Here is a 19,546-nt window from a genome sequence, read left to right as displayed (position 1 = left end):
AGCCCCTCTACCATATTTCCCTCTCCTCTGCAGCTCCATTCTGGAGAGGTCCTAGGAGAAATTTGCTGTTTTTACTTCTTCTTCTTCTTCTTTTTTTTTAAGATTTATTTATTTATTTGAGGGAGAGAGAGAGAGCGACAGCACATGGGGAGGGGCAGAGGGAGAGGGAGAGAAGCAAACTCCACTAACTGTGGAGCCCAGTATGGGGCTCGATCTCACAACCCTGAGATCACAACCTGAGCGGAAATCAAGAGTCAGATGTTTAACCGACCGAGCCACCCAGGCACCCCTACTGTTCTTACTTCTAACATATTGGGCACTTAATGTATGTCTCTTAGACCTGGGAAGTGAGTATTATTATTATCTTACTATTTCATAGATAAAGGAACTGAAACATACTGACCTCCTTTTGAAAAATGAGGTTTTTACCTGAAGTAGGTAATACGATTTTGATTTGGGGAGAGACAGCATACTTTAATTCTCTGGTTTCCAATTTTTAAATAGCAAAGGATCCCTTCAAACAGATTCTGCCCCTGTATCTTATTGGTAACAATAACTAACATTTACTGAGTGTTTACCTTGTGCCAGATTCGGTGCTAAGTGTTTTTATATGGATTATCTCACTCAAAAGAGCTCTGTGAGGTCAATACTGTTATTAGCTCCACATTACCAGTAATGAAACTTTTGAGACAAGGAGAAATTAAATGACTTGCTTAAGTATCCAAAGCTTTTAATTACTCTAATTGAGACAGGCAGTCTGATTCCAGAGCCTGGTTCTTGACCCCTGTGTTGTGAGAGGCAAAATAACGTTAGCTGTGACGGCTGTGGCCTGTGGAGCTCAGCTGCCTGAATTCAGATCCAGGCTCTGCTACTGATCAGATGGATGCCCTTAGGCAAATGGCATCTTTGTGCCTCAGTTTCCTCTTCTGGAAAACCAGATAAAAACATGAAGATCCGAGAGTCTTCGTCTACTAAGCTGCCTGTACTAAGTCGTGATCAATCTTCTCATTCATGTGACAATCCAAGGACACTTTAATTGGTGACAGCCCCTAAGCACTGGGACGCCCCAGTGCATGGTGCTCAGATCTCGTCTTCTCTGGGTCGCAGCTCATTCCCCAGTAAAGGGAAGCTGCTCTCGTCCCAGGCTTTCAATGCCATCTAGATTGCCTCTAAGTCCTAAATAAAGATCTCCAGCCTGGATCTCTTCCTGAACTCTAGCCTTGTATAGACAGGCCCCACTTAGGGTGGTTTGATTTTATGGGTGTGAAAGTGATATGCATTCAGTACAAACCATACTTTGAATTTTGATTTGAATCTTTTTCTGGCCTAACAGTAGGCTGTATGATCCTCTCTTGTGATGCTGGGCAGTGGGAGCAAGCCACAACCCCCTGTGAGCCCTGCAATCACAAGGGTAAACAACTGATAACACTTCCAACTATTCCAGACCCATTCAACTGGTCTGTTTTTTCCCTTTCAGTACAGTATTCAGTCAGTTACAGGAGCTAGTCAGCACTTTGTTATAAAATCAGCTTTGTGTTAAATTATTTTGCCCAATTATAGGCTAATGTAAGTGTTCTGAGCACGTTTCAGGTAGGCTAGGCTAAGCTGTGATGTTTAGAAGGTTAGGTATTCAGTGCATTTTCAACTTAGGCTGGGTTTATCAGGACGTAGCTGCACTGTAAGTTGAGGAAGAGCAATATATTCAGCCTCCCTCTTCAGCCCAGAAAACATCAGTCTTCTCAAATTTGATATGTCCAAACCTCCTCCACCTACAGGTCCCCACCTTAGTAAATGGTACCTCTGTGTTTTTAGTGGCACAGACCAAAAGTCTTGGAGTCGTTCTTGATACCGCTTTCTTTCCCCTCATATCCCACATCTGCCAGCAAAGTCTGTCAGCTCTACCTTGAGAATATACGTAGAATCTGATCATTTCTGATAACTTTGTTCAGGCTGCTGTCACCTTTTTTCTGGATTACTGCGGTAACCACTAAGTGATCTTCCTCACACCTTTCTCCTTCTCCCTACTCCCACTCTGCCTTGACACAGACTGGTTTACCTATTTCACCCAGGGCAATCTTTCTAAACCATAAGGCAAATAATGTCTGTTCTCTGTTCATAACTCTCCAGTAGCTTCTTGCATCACTTAGAGCAAAAGTCAGAATCTTACAGTGGCCCACAGGGCCCTATAGATTCTGGTCTGGTCACTTCTCTGGCCTCATTTACTTCTCTTTCTCTCATTTAACTGTACTGTCCTCTTTGTAGTCCTCAAACAAGGGAAGCCCATTCCTGCCTCCAGGCCTTTGTACTTGCTGTACCCTCTGCTTCGAACACTTTTCCCAGAGATGTGCATGGCCCATGCTCTCTTTCCTTCAGTATCTGCTCAAATGCCAGCTTACCTAAGAGGCCTCCTCTGATCTAATAAAAGGACATCTCCTGCTCTGGCATTCCCTATTCCCTCTACCCTCCGTAGCACTTAGCATCATCTTGTATTCTTCGGGGATTTTGTCACACACACACCCCCGCCCCAATGTAAGCTCTGTGGTGGCAGGGACCTTGTTTTGTTCATTATTGTATCCCTGGGCCTGGAACAGTTCCTAATACATAGTAGACGCTCAGTGACTATTTGTTGAATGCATGTATGAATGGAAACATCTGATCCATGAGGTAAGCAGGGATACCACCTAAAGTGTGTGAATTGCAGCTGGCATTCTAGGAATCCAGAGTTCAGAGTTAGCCGAGGCAGTCGTATTTGAAAGCAAGTCCTCAGTACTGCTGAGTAAGAATCCCTGGGATGCTGGGGACACAGCGATACAGTAGTGGAGTTCCCATCAGCACTGGGTTTGTGTTTCTGCTAATTAGCTATGTGATTTTGGACAGTTCACTGTCAGTCTTTTTTTTTTTTTTTTTTAAAGATTTTATTTATTTTTATTTTGAGAGAGAGAGAGCACAAGAGGGGGGAGCGGGAGAGGGAGAAGAAGACTCCCTGCTGAGCAGGGAGCCCAATGTGGGACTCAATCCCGGGACTCCAGGATCATGACCTGAGCCGAAGGCAGTCACTTAACCAACTGAGCCACCCAGGCACCCCAGTTCACTGTCAGTCTTAGCATTAATTTTCTCATACTTAAAATGGGAATATAAAATACTTCAGGTTCGGGGCGCCTGGGTGGCTCAGTTGGTTAAGCGACTGCCTTCGGCTCAGGTCATGATCCTGGAGTCCCAGGATCGAGTCCCCCATTGGGCTCCCTGCTCAGCAGGGAGCCTACTTCTCCCTCTGACCCTCCTCCCTCTCATGCTCTCTCTCTATCATTCTCTCTCTCTCTCAATAGTAAATAAATAAAAATCTTAAAAAAAAAAAATAAAATACTTCAGGTTCATATGAATAGCAGATGAGGTCATGTGAAATTGCTTTGTAAAGGATAAAACCAATTATACAAATATTACTAATTTCATATTATTACAGCTTTTGCTACTTGGAGCCGGAGTCATGAGATTTCTTAAACTCTTCTATTAACCATCTTTAAGAAATATAAGACAGTCTTCTAAGAATATCAGGATTTTAAAAATTAAAATAATTCACATAGCCCTTTCTTTGGATGGTTTTTACCTCTCCAAGTAACAAATCTTGACATTTGGAACTGTAGGGACATTGTGATCAAGTGTTTTATTACATGCTATGCTACTATAAATTCTGATTTTTTTGTTACTCAGTTAGAATTTTTTCTCTTTCACAGGATACAAATCACTCACTTTGTCTGAGTGACTTGAGCCTTCTGTCCACAGATTCTGAACTGCGAGAAAATTCTACAGTAAGTGTACCTGTGATATGAGTATGAGAAAAATAAGTGCAAGAATTGAGTGCTTCCCTTTGGTGGGAAAATTAAGGGAGGCCAGCCTTTGCAGTCTTCCAGATTTGGTTATGTCCAGTTACTGACCATTTAGGGCTGTTTTGGTTTATTTCCCGATAGAGCCCCCATGGGAGAGGTTGTTCTCTCTGATGTCTAATGCCTTTTGACCCATGTCACTCACTTGATAACCTCTGGCCCCAGAAAATTTCTTTCTTTTATTCGCTTAGCCAATCTCTATTGAGGGCCTAGTCCATCAGGCAGTGTGCTGGTGCTGAGCTTGTAGTGGTAAAAAAGTAGGTGTGGTCTGTCCTTGAGGAGTTTGAAATTAGTCCACGATACGGGGAGGGCCAGAATTCACCGGAAGTCCAGTTTGCAGACTTCCTCAAGCCCTGCTGATCTGACCAGAGTCTGTATTTGTCTTTCTTTGAGCTCACTGCATTGGGTTCCTGAAGGGAACCTTCTCTATAAGCTCTCTTCTAAAGAGCAACCCCACTGTCTCTTGATCTGATGGCTTCAGTTCACTCTGTGTGGAATTTCCCTGCCATTCTTGTGGCTCCATGATGTGCCTTGTAGGCCACTGCCTGAAGCCTGAGCTTATGCTCCTTCATGAGGATCTGTGCTTTGCTGTGTCACCAACACTGGTTGTTAAGTATGCCTTGTTTGTTGTTCTTCTATGGTAAATAAACATAGCTTAAGTTGGATTTTCTGTGAGTATATGCGTAAATAAGAAGGAATCAACGTGATAGGCGGTATTTGAATAGAGACGGAAAGACTCAGGAATGCCCTGAAATATGTGCTGGTTCCCAGAGTGTCAGTGGGGTCATCTGCAGCGCTTCTGACGACGTGGCTTCTTGGGCCTCACCCCAAGCCTGCTTCATCAGTATCCTCTGGGAATGGCATCTGACACTGCATTTTTATCTAAGCACCCCAAGGCTTGGATTCTTCTGGTAATGGCAGAGTTGCTCTTAACAGACCAACCCTCCCATAGAAAACAACCTCATATGCTGGCCAAATGATCAAGAACAACTACTTGAAGGCACCAAAGAGCAGCCCCCAAAAAGGCAGAGGTAAAGAATGGAAGAAGGAGCCACGTGGACAATGGCAAAGGGACTGGATAGGTTTTCAAGTTTTATGGCTTATCAGCCTCAGGGCAAGCCCCAGGTGACACCAAACAAGATGGCTAAAACTCAGGAAACATTCAGGCTCACTGGCTTGAATAACCAGAGGACAGAGTTCCTAGCTACCACAGCAGCACCTGGCAAGTGAAGAGCCACAAAGTGGGAGCCCCAGGCTCTTTGTATAAACTGTTCACCTCTCTGGTTGGCCCCCGAACTGTGCGTGTGTAAGACCGACCCTAAGCAGCCCAGCCAAGGCTGAGGAGCTGGACAGAGAGGCAGCTGCTGTCCCCTGCAGGGAAGACCGAGTTTGCAGTTGGAGCCTAGCCAGATCAACAGAATAGTCAAGCTGACAAACAGACACTCTTCCAGGAAGTGTAACAGAATCCAGAGTCTCTACAACATATCATTTACAATGTCCAGGGTAATCTAAAATTAGTAAATATAAGAAGAAAGAGGAAAACATTACCCCTACTCAAAGCAAAGGTAATCTTGGAGACTAATCCCAAGATGAGCCAGGTGCTAGAATTCATAGAAAACGATTTTTTTTTTAAGTTTATTTATTTAAGCAATTTCTATACCCAATGTGGGGCTTAAACTCACGACCCCAAGATCAAGAGCAGCACACTCCACTGACTGAGCCAGCCAGGTGCCCCAGTAAACAAGAATTTCTAAGTAGCTCCTTCATGCTCAAGGACGTAAAGGAATATGATTGTAGTAACTGAATAAATAGGAAATCTCAGCAGAGAAAAAGAAACTATAAAAAGTACATCAAATGGAAATTCTGGAACTGAAAATGTATCTGAAGTAAAAAATGTACTGGTTGGGCTTAACAGCAGATTGGAAATGACGGAAGAGAGAACCAGTTAAATTGAAGACAGAGCAATAGAAATGAACCAATCTGAAGAACAAAGAAAGACATCACATAAGCCCTTCATAGGATTTCGCATATTAGAGCTAATAGTCTAAAATGAAATTTCCACACTGGACGGCCTCGATGCCCTCTGAGTTATGGAACCTAAGATTTCTGGGTATAATATCTCTTTAATCTCAGGTTGTATTAAATGGTTTGTTTAGGCGTCCACTCCCTGGCCAGGGCCATGACCTAGGACTAAAGAGCTTTCTGGAGCCCTGGGGTCATCAGGTGAGGAATCCTTCTTGGGGGGGCGGAAAAAGGAATGCCTTTTCTAACACAATTGACATCAGGGAGAGAGGCTCTGTCCCTTGGGGTCAAATTACATAGTGTACCCTCACCACCCATCATTTATTCCAGAATTGGAAATAGTCTCATTTGTAGTCTTTAATTCTAAGGCCACAATTCCTTGAAGCAATAGAATTAATTTTGCTTTGTTCTGCTTTTAAAAAAAAATGATGAATTGTTAATACCGAATGATACATTTTGACGAGGTCATCCTTTTCTAGGTTTCTGGGCAGCCATGTGTGTATGTGTGTCCCAGAAGTGAGCTTCGGTTTGCTCGGATCTTTTGTTAAAGGAGGGTTGAAGTGGCTAGGGAATGATCCTCTGGGCATCTTTGCTCTTGAGCTCCGGGATCCATCTTGGTCCCTGACAGCTCCCAGGGTTCTTTGTCTCTCTGCTCCAGGCCCCAGAGGCTCAGCCTGTTCTGGTCTCCTCTACCTTGGGGAGCTGCTTGATCTCACTCTGCCCCCAGGGTTTGTGCTCTGAAGCCTGGCAGTGGCTGAGTCATGGTCCCTTCAGCACTTTTTTTTAAAAAATAGTTTTTATTGAACAATGAATCATGGAACACTTCATCTAGAACTAATGATGTAATGTATGGGGATTAACATAAGAATAAAAAAAAAAAAAGTAAAAAAAAAAAAAAACAAAAAAAAAATAAAAAAAATAAAAAATAGTTTTTATTGAAGTATAATATACATACAGAAAAGTACACCTATCACAAATGTACAGCTTGTTTTTTTTTTTTTTAAGATTTTATTTATTTATTTGACAGAGAAACACAGTGAGAGAGGGAACACAAGCAGGGGGAGTGGGAGAGGGAGAAGCAGGTTCCCCGCTGAGCTGGGAGCCCGATGCAGGGCTCAATCCCAGGACCCTGGGATCATGACCTGAGCCGAAGGCAGATGCTTAACGACTGAGCCACCCAGGCGCCCCACAAATGCACAGCTTAATGAATGATCACAATTCACCACATCCATGTAACCAGCACCCAAATCAAGAAATAGAACATTCCCAGCATCTCAGAAGCCTCCCACCCTCCATGCCCACTAACAGCTATTACCTCTCCCTAAGGATAACCACTATCCCAACTTCTAACAACCTAAGATGGATTTTGCCTATTTTTGTGCTTTGTACAGTTGGAATCATGCCAGTTGTACTGGTTTGTGCTGGCTTCTTCCTTGCAACATCACGTTTAAGAAATGAATCCATATTGTTGCATAGTTGTAGATCATTGGTTCTCCTTGGTGAGCAGTATTACACTAAGTGAATGTACCACAATTTGGTCTTTCTACTTCCCTTGGGCATTTGGATAGTTTCTAGTTTGGAGCCATCAGGATAGTGCTGCTGTGAACATTCTCGTAGGTGATCTTTTGGAGTCACACAGGCTTATTCCTTTTTAACAGTGTTACTGCGGATATTTTGTAAACAGGTAAAACAAAAATAACCACCATGAGGAAGTTGTAGAGCTGACAGCTTAGTGGGTGTTTCGTAGCCCACTGCTTTTCAAACTGAGTTGTGCCTCTTTATTGGGTTATAAAGTAGGGGATTATGGTCAGCATTTTTAGGGTCTACGAAACTCTCGTTTCATAGACTTACGTTACAGTTATGCATATGGATAGTTATGTAATGTGAGGCATGTATGTGTATATATATAAAATGCATTTCTTACTTTGCATCATGATAAGAGTTTGAAGGCCACTGTCTTGGCCTGTGATCCTTAACTCCCTCTGCACTGGGAGCAGAAGGCCTCATGTTGATTTGTGTCTTCAGTGTGTGTCATGCTGGAAATCAGATTCATCTTCCAGTCGATGGAATCATGCTAGAATAATGGCCCCCTTGGCTCAAATGGGCAGTTTCATCTTGAGGACCTCTAGGCTGCTGGACAGTTCCACTCACCACACTTGCCCAGGCCCAGAGTGATCCTTCCCCCTCCCAGAAGCAGAGTTGTTGCAAAATGACCTTTAAACACAAGTTGGCACTGACACAAAATATGGCCAGGAGATGGGTTTTGTTTGGTCTATACAGTGCTTTGTTTTCAGTTACTTGCTTTTAATTACAAGTCAGTAGATTTCACGTAAAAAATCCAAATCTCAGACCATTCTTGAGCGCTGGAAATCCCCAGTCTGCACATCACAGGGCAGCGTTCCTCTGAAGCCCTTTAGGTGCCAGGGGCGCATGCTCTCCGGTTTGTCCCAGCCTCCCGTCCCCACCACCCTGGCTTCATTACTTGTGTTACCTGCCTGCTCTCCTGGAGGCATTTGCCTCTGTCACTCCTGCCCTACCAAATGTGGGGTGCGGCTGGACTAGAGGTAAAGATTTGCTGTCCCCTCCCCTTCACCAAAGAGAAGCCTGGAGGTGGCCATTTTATTTGGTGCCTATCAGGAGTCAGACGCTCAGGGCATTATGTTCCCCCCCACACACACACATTTTATCTTTTTAAAAATGCCTCTGACGTTTTCTTAATTCTTAATTACAAAGAAACTTGCAGTGACAAACAATAGTGAGTATAAGGCGATAACTACTGCCTCTCATGAAAAGTTTTATATTGTTTGATTCATTACCATGCATACACGTTAGACTATCATAGAAGTTATGTAATGACCTTGAAGGATACTCACAGTATATTATTACATGAGAAGAGCAGGTTGCAGGTAATAGATATTATACAATCCCATTTTTAGGAAGGATTTGGTCTTCTTTTAGGGCAGGGGTCAGGAAGCTGTTTTTTTGGAAAGGGCCAGATAGTAAAATATTTTTGGCTCTGCGGACCGCAGAGTCTCTGACAAAACTCAGCTCTGCCATCAGAGCATGAAAACAGCGTGGACAATAAATGAACGAGCATGCATCTGTTCTAGTAAAACTTTATTTCCCAAAACAGGCATGCAGTCTACAGGTCATATAGTTTATGGGCTCTTGTTTTAGAGTATCTGAGGACCCAAATCTCCAGTGTCTGAGGTTGAGGGAAATAAATGTCACCTTGGAAAGGAAGAAGTTAGAAACAAGAAGCGTATCAAAAAAGATCATTCTAGTTCTGCTGCTGTGTGTTCTCTCCCGGTGAAGAATTGCCTCAGGATGACAAGTTTCACATCTTTGTCTCTGTCCATCAATCACAGGGCCAGGACCTCAGCACAATTTCACCAGCAATCATCTTCGAATCCATGTTCCAGAATTCCGATGATACAGCAATTCAGGAAGATCCTCAACAGACAGGTTTGTGCCACAGACTCTCTTCCTACTCACGTCTCGGCACCGGGCAAGGGAGTGAATCTCCCTCGGTGACACACCGATGCTGGCGCCATGAAGTAGATTTCAGTTCCCTTGAACAATGCGTGCGTTTGGTGAGGGCTCCGGGAAGTATGAGCCTTTTGTTTGATTCCATCTTTTCCTCTCCTTCCCTCAGCAAGAGTCTACTTGAGGGCCTGCTTTTCCTAGCCTTTCAAAAGAAGAGGGTCTCCTTCTCCAAAAGCTTTTGTTGGCTCTCAAAAATAAGAGGAGCTGTGAGCTCTTTCTTCTTCTGATGCGATACTGTGCTCATGAGTGGGCAGGATCCACGACCGGCATCAGATGCATAGATCCTTCTGTGTTTGAGTGAAAATCTGTCCCTGAAGCTTCACAGCAGTCAGAAAGCGTGTTCGCTGCTTATGCCAAAAAAGGATGTCTAGTCTCTTTTCCAGAAAAGCTTTAGAATACATTTTTTTTGTTACGGTGAAGCCTAGACTAGCTCTTCACATTTAGAAAGAGAGGTCGGTCGTGAAGCCTGGCGCTTCGACCAGAGGGGTCATGAAATGGAAAGCGGGAAGCCAGCCTTCTAGGAATGAAGCTCTTGGCCCTAACGGACTTCAGCTGTCTTTGGTATCGCCATGATGACTGTGTTTTTGTGGCTCCTGTAAGGCTTGGGATATGTATATATATTTCTATTTTTTTTTCTTGCCAGCTGCCTTGATTGAAAGTTTTAATGGTGATGCAGAGTCAGTCAGTGATGTTCCGCCACCCACAGGAAATTCAGCATCTTTATCTCTTCCACTTGTACTGCAGCCTGGCATGTCCGAGCCACCGCAGCCTCTACTACCAGCCTCAGCACCGTCTGCTCCTCCGCCTGCTCCTTCCCTAGGAACTGGTGCCCAGCAAGCTGCATTTGGCAACCCCTCTGCTCTCTTACAACCTCCAGAAGTGCCTGTTTCCCACAGCACACAGTTTGCTGCTAATCATCAAGAGTTTCTTCCGCACCCCCAGGCCCCGCAGCCCGTCGTACCGGGACTCTCTGTCGTTGCCGGGGCTTCGGCGGCCGTACCAGGCGTGGCGGCACCGCCCCGATCACAAAGTACTACTGAGCCCCTGCCGGCCGTGGTCCAGACTCTGCCCCTGGGCGCCAACTCTGTCCTGAGTAATAATCCCACTATCACCATCACCCCGACGCCCAGCACGGCCATCCTGCAGTCCAGCCTGGTCATGGGAGAACAGAACTTGCAATGGATCTTAAATGGTGCCACCAGTTCACCGCAAAACCAAGAACAAATTGTAAGTACTCTGTCTAAACGGATCCAGTGGGGTGGAGTGTATTTACATAGGTGACATGTTCCCAGGTTTTGCTTCAGAAAGGAAAATGGTTATCATATCTGCCCCGAAACCTGTGATTCGGCCTCTTGTCATTTTCCCCATGACCGAGTGGTAGAAATCCAGGGAATGCCATGATGCACACCTGCAATAGGAAAGCAGAGAAAGAGCCCTCCCGTTCTGCCAGGTAGCAGGAGGCACGTGAACGAATATTCCATCTGCAGTGTCACGCCACCATCCAGGACAGCAGAGCAGTCAACAGAGTGCAGAGGCCCAAGAACAATTTAGGAAAGCGGGTTCTTCTCCAAGGCAGAGTCAGACTGATGTGAGGGGATGGTGGGACCCCATCAGGCAGAAAACACAGCAGTGGCCAAGTCAGAGAGATAATCTGTGCTCCCAGGGCCTCCTCGAGAGCCAGTTTCTACAGAAGTGTTTGGTCTCGATGATGAAGGAAATGACTTGGTCATTCAGTCAAATATATTTTGAGGGCCTGGTATTTTTTCCTTTTTTTTAAGATTTTATTTATTTATTTGAGAGCCAGAGTGAGCAAAAGAGAGAGCACACAAGCAGGGGCAGAGGCAGAGGGAGAGGGAGAAGCAGGCTCCCTTGCTGAGCGGGGGCTCGATCCCAGGACCCTGGGATCATGACTGGAGCCCAAGGCAGATGCTTAACCAGCTGAGCCACCCAGGTGCCCTGAAGGCCTGGTGTTTACCAGATACCATGCATGATACTCTTGGGGTTACAGAAAAGTGAAAACCATGATCTCTTGTTCATAAAAACTTACATTCTAGTTAAAGAGGCTAAAATGCCTCAAAGAAAGTTAACATTACCAGTAGGAAAAGTGCCAAATAATAATAAAAATGGTAATAAAAAAATAACTGCAGTGATTTATTGAACCCTTACTATGTGTAAGGGCTCACTGTGCTGATTAAGCACTTTTTGAAATTGAGGGTCTAACGTGCCAGTCATTACCTTACGTATATTATTCTTAGATTACCTTTTTTTTTTTTAAATTTTATTCTACAGGTGGTACAGAGAATTTCCATACACTCCCTGGCCACCCCCACCCCCACCCCCGCCCACCCACCCAGTTTGCCCTGTTAGTAATGTCTTGCATTAGTCTGGCACATTTGTTACAACTGATGAATCAGTATTGATATATTATTACTAACTAAAGTCCATAGTTTACATTAAGGCTTACTGTTTGTGTGCACCATTCTGTGGGTTTTGACAGATGCATGATGTCATGTGTCTCCCATTACTGTATTCAGAGTAGATTCACCACCCTAAAAATCCCTATTCTTCAATTGTTCATCCCCTCCCTTAGCAACCACTGATATTTTTACAGTCTCTAAATGTCTGTATGTCTAAATGTGACCCACTGTGCTAACTAAGCACTTTTCAATGCTTTGCTCATTTAATCACAACAATCCTAGGAGGTAGGTATGATTTTACCAGTGGAGAGCTGAGGCCCAGAGAAGTTAAGTGACTAGCTCAAGGTCACACAGCTCGTAAGTGGCAAAGCTGGGATTTGAGCATAGACAGATTGGTCCCAGAGCCTGTGCTCCTGACTACTACATCGTGCTGCCAGATGAGGGGTGCAGAGAGTCGGGGCTTGTTGGGTAGCCTTCCAGGGCAGGTGAGCCTTGAGGTATGAGGGGGAAATAGATGGAGAAAAGGATGTACCAAGTAGGAGAATGTCTGGGTAGATGTATGACGCTATCAAACTGGAAAGGTAGTCTAGGGCTGAACAGTGAGGCCAGGGCATTCAGATTCCATAGGTCAGGTGCCAGCCACCTCTGGAGGCCACCTGATTCCATGTTCAGATAGCCAGAGTCACTGGAAAGGCCTTTTTGGTGTCGTAATCCAATCTGCTCCATGTCATTTTTATCATTTTTTTTTCTGGATCTGCCCTGGGGAGCTGCATGGGGCAGGTGTCATTCCTTTTCCATACAATTTATCTTTGTGTATGTAAATATGGGTCTTGTTTCTCCATCATTATTTTATAGTGTCAGCTCCTGCAACTTAGCCAGAAGCTTTCACATTCCTCCTAGACTCAGCCGGGAGAGACCCTTTTCCCTCCTTAAAGGGATAAAAGACAAAGCCTTTTTATTTTTTTTATTTTTTTTTAAGATTTTAATTTATTTGACAGAGAGAGAGACACAGCGAGAGAGGGAACACAAACGGGGAGTGGGAGAGGGAGAAGCAGGCTTCCCGCTAGGCAGGGAGCCTGACGCGGGGCTCGATCCCAGGACCCTGGTATCATGACCTGAGCCGAAGGCAGACGCTTAACGCCTGAGCCACCCGGGCGCCCCGACAAAGCCTTTTTAAGATAACACTTGAAGAAAGCAGAAATCCTGTAGCCGGTGTAACAGGATGTGTTACCACAGTGAAAGGGGTGATCTCTGGGCCTGACTCTATGGTCTGCCTCATAGTAACATAAATAGCGCACGTTTGCTGTGGGCTCACCATGCGCCGCAGGCTCCACACGCCTCCTCTCATTTCACCCTCACGGGGGCCCTCGGAGAGGTCCTTTGGTTATCATCCCCATTTTACAGATGAGAAAACTGAGAGTCTAAGATGTTAAATCACTTGCCTGGCCTCAAGAACTAAGAGGTGGTGGGGCTTGGACTTGAGGCCTGGGCCCACCCTGGAGCTGCTCCCCGTGCGGCTTACAGCACACTTCCCGGGGCTCTTCTGCCCATAAGAGGGTCTTAGCCGGTCCTTAGTGTGCAGCTTGATCCTTGAGGAGGCAAAAGAACTTTCCAGCCTCACAGAAGTGTCGGGGTGTGGCGGCAGTGGAGGGCTTGTAGGGAAGCTAGCCCTGGGGAGCCCTGTGAGAAGACCCAGCTTAAGCAAAGCAGCCTTGGCGGAGCCTTTGGGCAGACAGAACCTACTAGATTGGGCAGCTGGGAGACAGCCAAGTGGTAGGGGACAAAGCCGGCTGCATCGTCAGCACTGAATGTCAAACAGTGCAGTGACCTCATGTCAGAGCACAAACAAAACATCACTCAGTGCAAAAATCCTTGAACACTGAGGGTTTTCTGTCCTCTTGGATGACCAGTACAGTTGGGCAGGCTTCAGGTCCTTGGAGATGTGCCATACTCGAGTGGCTGTAAATGTGATTTTTTTTTTTTTTCCCCCAGCAGCAAGCATCTAAAGTTGAGAAGGTGTTTTTTACCACTGCAGTGCCAGTAGCCAGTAGCACAGGTATGTAATTGTGTGGGAGCTTTAACAGCAAGTCAGCTTTCTGGGCCCCTTGAGGCACAGTTCTTTGTTGCTTTGCCCCAGTTTTTAAAACCTCAAATTTGTCAGATTGTATTGTTTATTTATTAGAGTATTTCACATTCTCACAACTATTGCAAGTTAGCACACTTACGGCATAAATACCACATTTAACATTCCTTAAGGAGTAATGGTTCTTTCCCTCTCAGATACAGCTTTTAAATGTAACCAGAAGAAAGTTTGACTCACAGTTAATGCCAAAGAGGGCAGCTGTTAATTCACTGGACTCTTTTCTAATTACAGTAATGAAGAAATAGCATCTGGGTCAGAGACTCCTATAGAGCAGAAAGTTCCTTTTTTTTTTTTTTTTCCCAAACTATTTTATAGATTAAGAAACGGGGCCCTGAAAGATGAAGTGACTCCTCCGGAATCCTAAGTGAGTTTGTGAGAGCCAGAGCCCTAGTTCTCAGGCTCCTGACTCCCACTCTGTTCTCCTTCCCCTGGTCTCTAGCTTTTTTGAGACACACACAGCCTGTCTGATTTCAGAGTGTGCGTGTGCAGAGCACACAGACACGCACAAAAGAGCGGGAGGATGCGTGAGCACAAGGCTGGCAGTTTTAAGGGGGATCCCCCCAACCGACCGTGTGTCTGAGACTGGGGATGCAAGTGTGAGCAAGAGGCTCTGCAGGAGCTTGATCTTGGGCAGGGGGGGACTCAAGCCCCACGTCCCACACAGTGTGGAGAGAGGTGCGCCCCGTGCACACAGACAGGAGGCTCGTGGGCCGGATGCCCGAGAGCCAGCCCTAGGTGGGAGCCTGCTGGAGTCATGGCCTGGCAGCCTTGGGAGAGGAGGGGACGAGCTGTGTCTTCAGAGGGAAGAAGAGTAAGTTCTCTGGAAAAGCAGCCCTGTGTGGGGAGTTTAGGCAGGAGGAAGAGTCCAGAGGCCCAGAGGTATGAAGAACATGTTAGGAAAAGGGAGGCATCTGCTGTGGCCGGCATGGAGGGTCCAGGGGAGAATGGTTGGAAACAAAGCTGGAGATACAGGGTCCTCTAGACGGTGTGTGTGGCTTTCTGAGGAAAAGGGACTTTGCCCTGGAGGGGACGGGGAGTGTCAGGCAGAGCGAAGCCTGCAGTGTGGCATCCTCCCTCCCCACTGTTCTGCCGCCACGGCATTCGGCACCGACCTAGTCTGTACCCCCCCCCGGCCCTCACGGCCCTGCCCGCGGCTGCTTGAGGAGCAGTGTCTCTTGCCTCTCTCGCAGGGAGCTCTGTACAGCAGATTGGCCTCAGTGTTCCTGTGATCATCATCAAACAAGAAGAGGCGTGTCAGTGTCAGTGCGCGTGCCGGGACTCTGCCAAGGAGCGGGCGGCGGGCAGGAGGAAGGGCTGTTCTTCCCCACCCCCTGCAGAGCCGAGCCCCCAGCCTCCTGACGGGCCCAGCCTGAAGCTACCACCACAGACTTTTTCCTCGCCCCCCGGCCCCCTGTCGTCCTCCTCCGCTGTCCCCTCTTCCTGTGAGCAAAGCAGACAAGCAGAGACTCCTTCAGACCCTCAGACAGAAACGTTAAGTGCCATGGATGTGTCAGAGTTTTTGTCCCTCCAGAGCCTGGACACGCCGTCCAATCTGATTCCCATTGAAGCACTACTGCAGGGGGAGGAGGAGATGGGCCTGACCAGCTTCTCCAAGTGAAAGGGCCGCACGCGCTCACCTCCAGGAAAGGAGGGCGAGCGGGAAGCAGAAGGTGCCGTGCCCGCCGTCACGGGGGTGGGGTTGGGGGGGTCAGCAGTTCGAAGGATGAAGAAATCTACTGTTTGAAATCCTCACCTTTCAGACGTATTTTCTTTAGTCATATCCCAGGAGCATCCATTTTAAGGAACTGATCTTTGGAAAAAAAAAAAAAACCAACAAAAAAAAAACAAAACAAAAAAAGCTAAGTTATAAATGAACTGTTTGGCTGCACTGTATGTCACTTTTGCTTATTGTCATGTGAACTTGGAAATTAAGGTTACTCGTTTGCATAAACATTCGAAATGAAAGGGTGTGGCTTCCATCAGTCTGATGCTGCCCATCACTTGCACTGGGGTCTCTGTGGTTTGGGCAGCAGAGTTCAGTGTGTCGGGTGTTGCTCCTCCCTATGCGTCTTCTGAGTCTGAGTCTGAGTCTGAGGCCGCAGCTGGCCCAGACCCTGGCTCCATCAGAGGGGGCGTGGCCAAGGCAGGTCAGACAGCTGTGAGCCTGACAGGGACTGCGTGAGGTGGTTTTGTTGTTTGCTCTTGGTGTTGGTGGAGCTCAGGGTGGCTGTGGCAGGTGTCATCCAGCAGCTGGCTGTGGCCCAGTGGGTAGCGACAAGCCCGGCCTGAGGCTGTGTGGGTGATCAGGTTCTACGGGGGCCCTGGGCGAGCTGTTGACCGCTGTCTGTCCATGCGTGTGCAGAGCAAGCTCTAACCATGTTATCCCAGTCTTTGCTTTCCTGGTTCTTTCCCTCTCGGTTGGCAGCCAGGGCTTGCAGATCGCAGTGAATTTTTCTTGGGGAATGTCCCTGTTTTGTCCTAGAGTGGACATGTGGCTTATGGCCAGTGGCTGGGTGGTGGTCTGCCTGCCTTTAATGGTATTTTCTTCCTCCGAGCAGAAGAGCTGCATTTTGCTTATTGGGAGAAGGTGCAGCTTTAAGGGAGTTTTTGTTTTTTTTTTTTGTTACCTTTTTAAGGCGGCATGTAATTGGCAGGCCAGGTGCCCTGGTTCCAGGTTCTAGCCAGGCTTTTGGTGGCCCCGCCCATCTCCGCCTCTCACCCCTCTGGATTTTGCATATAGTCCTACTACAGTGCAAAGAAGGATGTGACTTGCTCAGCTTAGTCATGTGATTTCTAAACAAACAAAAACCACAAAACGATGATCTTCTACTCAGGGTAAAACAAAACAAAACAAAACAAAAATCCCCCTTCCACCAAAAAGCCTGAAATGTTGCAATAAGTTATCTCATTTGGAATGTTTCATTAAGTTGTGTTATAGGAAAAAAAATTTTTTTTGATTTGTGTATAGAATTATATCCATCTGTCTGCCTTTGGCTCCAAGTCATTGCCTCTTTAAAATAAAACCTAAAATACAATTCACACTAAAATGGAAAGTTTCTCTCAACTGGCTATATTAACGTAGTCATGAGTGCTCACCAAGCTCACTGAGCTCAGAAATGAGGCCTGGCCCAGGGTCTAGACTAGGCCTCTGCCTCCAAGAGCCCCTTCCCTGCCTTGAGCGAGGAACAGGGGTCCACAAACAAGGCTGCTCTCCTGAGTCAGTAGACAGCAGCCATAATTTTGCCTTCTTTTTCCATTCCCTAACATAAAGAGATCTGCATGTGTCACTCTTCTGTTCTCTGAGCTATTACTCAGGGCCAGCCAAGACAGTATCCAGAGCTGATCATTTATCTGGGGGCCCAGAGGCCCTGCCTTTGACAGAATTTCAGGGACAGAGTTGGACAAGAGAGCAGAAGTAGTAAATGTTGTTACTGCCATGAAGAGAAAAAGACCTTCCCCCAGGCAGCTGGTGGTTTCTCATTCCAGGAGTCTAGTCTGGAGAATCCATTTCTTTTTGACCTTCTGCACTCCCCTCCCCCAAAGGCTGGAGGGTTCTGGTGACCACTGACCTCAGCAGAAGTTGATAAGGGGGGAGGAATCTTCTATTACCACAGTGGCTTAGTCTTCCTGGAAAACCAGTTGCTGAGTGTGGGTTGTCCTTGGCTGTCTCTGGGTCTTGAACCCATAGGAAGCTTTGAGGCAGGAACCTTGCTGTTTCCGCTACAACTTCTGACAGAGCAACGTGATGGGGTCCCAAAGGTAGCTCATATCAGAGGACATGAATGACCTCCCCACATAGCCAGCCTCGGGGCACCAGGGATTCAGTTCCTGGGAGCTGAGGTGGGAAACAGGAGCCCAGGGAAGGCCATTGGAAGTGTCCGTGGTTTCATGATCTCTTCTTTCTAGTTAGCCAGGGCTGTGCTCCTCTTGGGCCTAGGTAGGTCAGTGGCTTTTCTGCTCTCCAAAGATTGGGGGAGATGAAGAAGCATCTTAAAACAGTATTTAGAATGACAGATTTTTCTAGTGGAAGTATCTGCCTTTTGAGGGTGACTCAAAATTATAAGGGGGACTATCAGAGCCAGTTAGCTTTAGAAAAATTGGTAGAAAAAAGAGCAGGTTTTTTTTCTACAGGGCAGGCAGTCTTTCCTTCCTCTTCCAGAGCTCTTTCCCTTCCACCACCTCCTGCAAAGCCTGGCCACTGGTGCCAGGGACCTTGGGGAAGAGCAGGCCACTGGCTAAAGTGGAGCTAGAAAGAGCCTTCATGGAGGGTGTGCTTCCCCAAACCCAGGAATGAACCTGTGGTGAGGTTAGGGAAGGACTGCAAACTTCGGGCAGGTGAAGCCAAGCCTTTTTTCTTCCCATGGTAACCTTAATCATTTCTACCTGGTAGATGTATGCTTCCAGCTCCCACTAGCATCTCCAGCTCCACCGCCCCTTTACAGGGTGTCGTCAGCACCAGGGACTGGAGTTCATGTACTTAGGAAGGGGTAGGAAACCGGCTGGCACCCCGAAACTGCCTTAGCGAAGTGGGCCCTTCCCCAGCACGTGGGTGCGACATCGAGGGAGAATGGCCCTGCCTCTCCTGGGTGGGGGGCGGGGTCTGGCCAGCCTCATGAGGGCATCACTAGTTTGGTGACAGGAGTTGGTGTCATTTATTAAATTCCACCCCTTTCCCCTTAGAAGGAGATCATGGTACAAAGCCCAGGAGGGGCCTTAAGGTGTGAAGACCTCTCTGGGTAGAAGCCAGGGACTTCTCTCCACCAGCTCTGGGAAAGTCAGTAGATTGGAGTTTTACCTTCAGGGTCAAGGCAGTGGACTGATGGGGATCATGGAGGGTGGGTGGGTTTTCCTGAGAGACTTTGTATAATGCTGAATGTGTCCAGAGGGATGAGTTTGCAGAACCTCATATTGGTATATTAAAGAAATAATAAAATAAAAAAGCACTTTAGGTTATTTTATCTTTAACCCAATTGCTGCAATTTCTTTTGTGTATATATATATACATATATATACTTTCCACAAAGTTTTATTTTTTGCTCAGAATAAAAAGTTAAATTGAGGTATGAAAAGAAAAGCACTTACCTTGGTGCAATATGTGTAGCTTGACGGTCGTTGTCCCATGTGGCCCTGGCCTGGCCTCGTTTTTCCGCTGGATCAGCCCTGTGCTCTAAGGCTGTCTATAGGGAAACACTATTATGCATTCTCAGCAACTGCTCAATCTATGCAAGCCTTCCCTGTGTGCCCGAGGGCGCCCCCTCAGGCTCTCTGAAGAACTGCTGCGGGTCCTGTTTTCTTCTGCTGACTGTTGAGGCCCTTTCTCATCACTTCTTGGTCCCTTGCCATCTTGCCCCGCTTTCACCATTACAGAGTGATGCCTGAAAGGAAGGAACAGGTTGTTCCTAGGTAGAAACCTGGCACCTTCTAGACTTTTCTATTTGTAATCACGTTCATTGTCCTTAAAGACTTCTCCAGAGTCACTGAAACCATTGCTTTGTGGAACTGCAACAGTATTGCTAGAGTTTACATTTTCCTCCACC

The 19,546-nt window shown here is 46.6% G+C and overlaps 1 protein-coding gene across 2 annotated transcripts in view; it reads left to right on the top strand.

Moving 5' to 3' along the window:
- The window catches only part of MTF1 (metal regulatory transcription factor 1), a 38,040-nt gene extending 21,214 nt beyond the window's left edge, over window positions 1-16,826 (top strand). Inside the window, exons 7-11 of one of the 2 annotated variants that reach the window (XM_081818121.1) lie at window positions 3,732-3,806; window positions 9,272-9,368; window positions 10,093-10,676; window positions 13,862-13,922; window positions 15,200-16,826. In XM_081818121.1, coding sequence (XP_081674247.1) covers window positions 3,732-3,806; window positions 9,272-9,368; window positions 10,093-10,676; window positions 13,862-13,922; window positions 15,200-15,627 — 1,245 coding nt within the window. In that variant the 3' untranslated portion in view covers window positions 15,628-16,826. Of the gene's footprint in view, window positions 1-3,731; window positions 3,807-9,271; window positions 9,369-10,092; window positions 10,677-13,858; window positions 13,923-15,199 lie in introns of both variants that reach the window. The other variant, XM_081818120.1, reaches the window with a different exon arrangement.
- The last annotated feature ends 2,720 nt before the right edge of the window (window positions 16,827-19,546 follow it).

Source organism: Leptonychotes weddellii, chromosome 4, assembly GCF_054177405.1.
Source record: "Leptonychotes weddellii isolate Sample4059 chromosome 4, ASM5417740v2, whole genome shotgun sequence".
NCBI lineage: Eukaryota > Metazoa > Chordata > Mammalia > Carnivora > Phocidae > Leptonychotes > Leptonychotes weddellii.
Note: the sequence above shows the minus strand (reverse complement) of the source record. Positions and strands in the feature narration are given on the sequence as shown.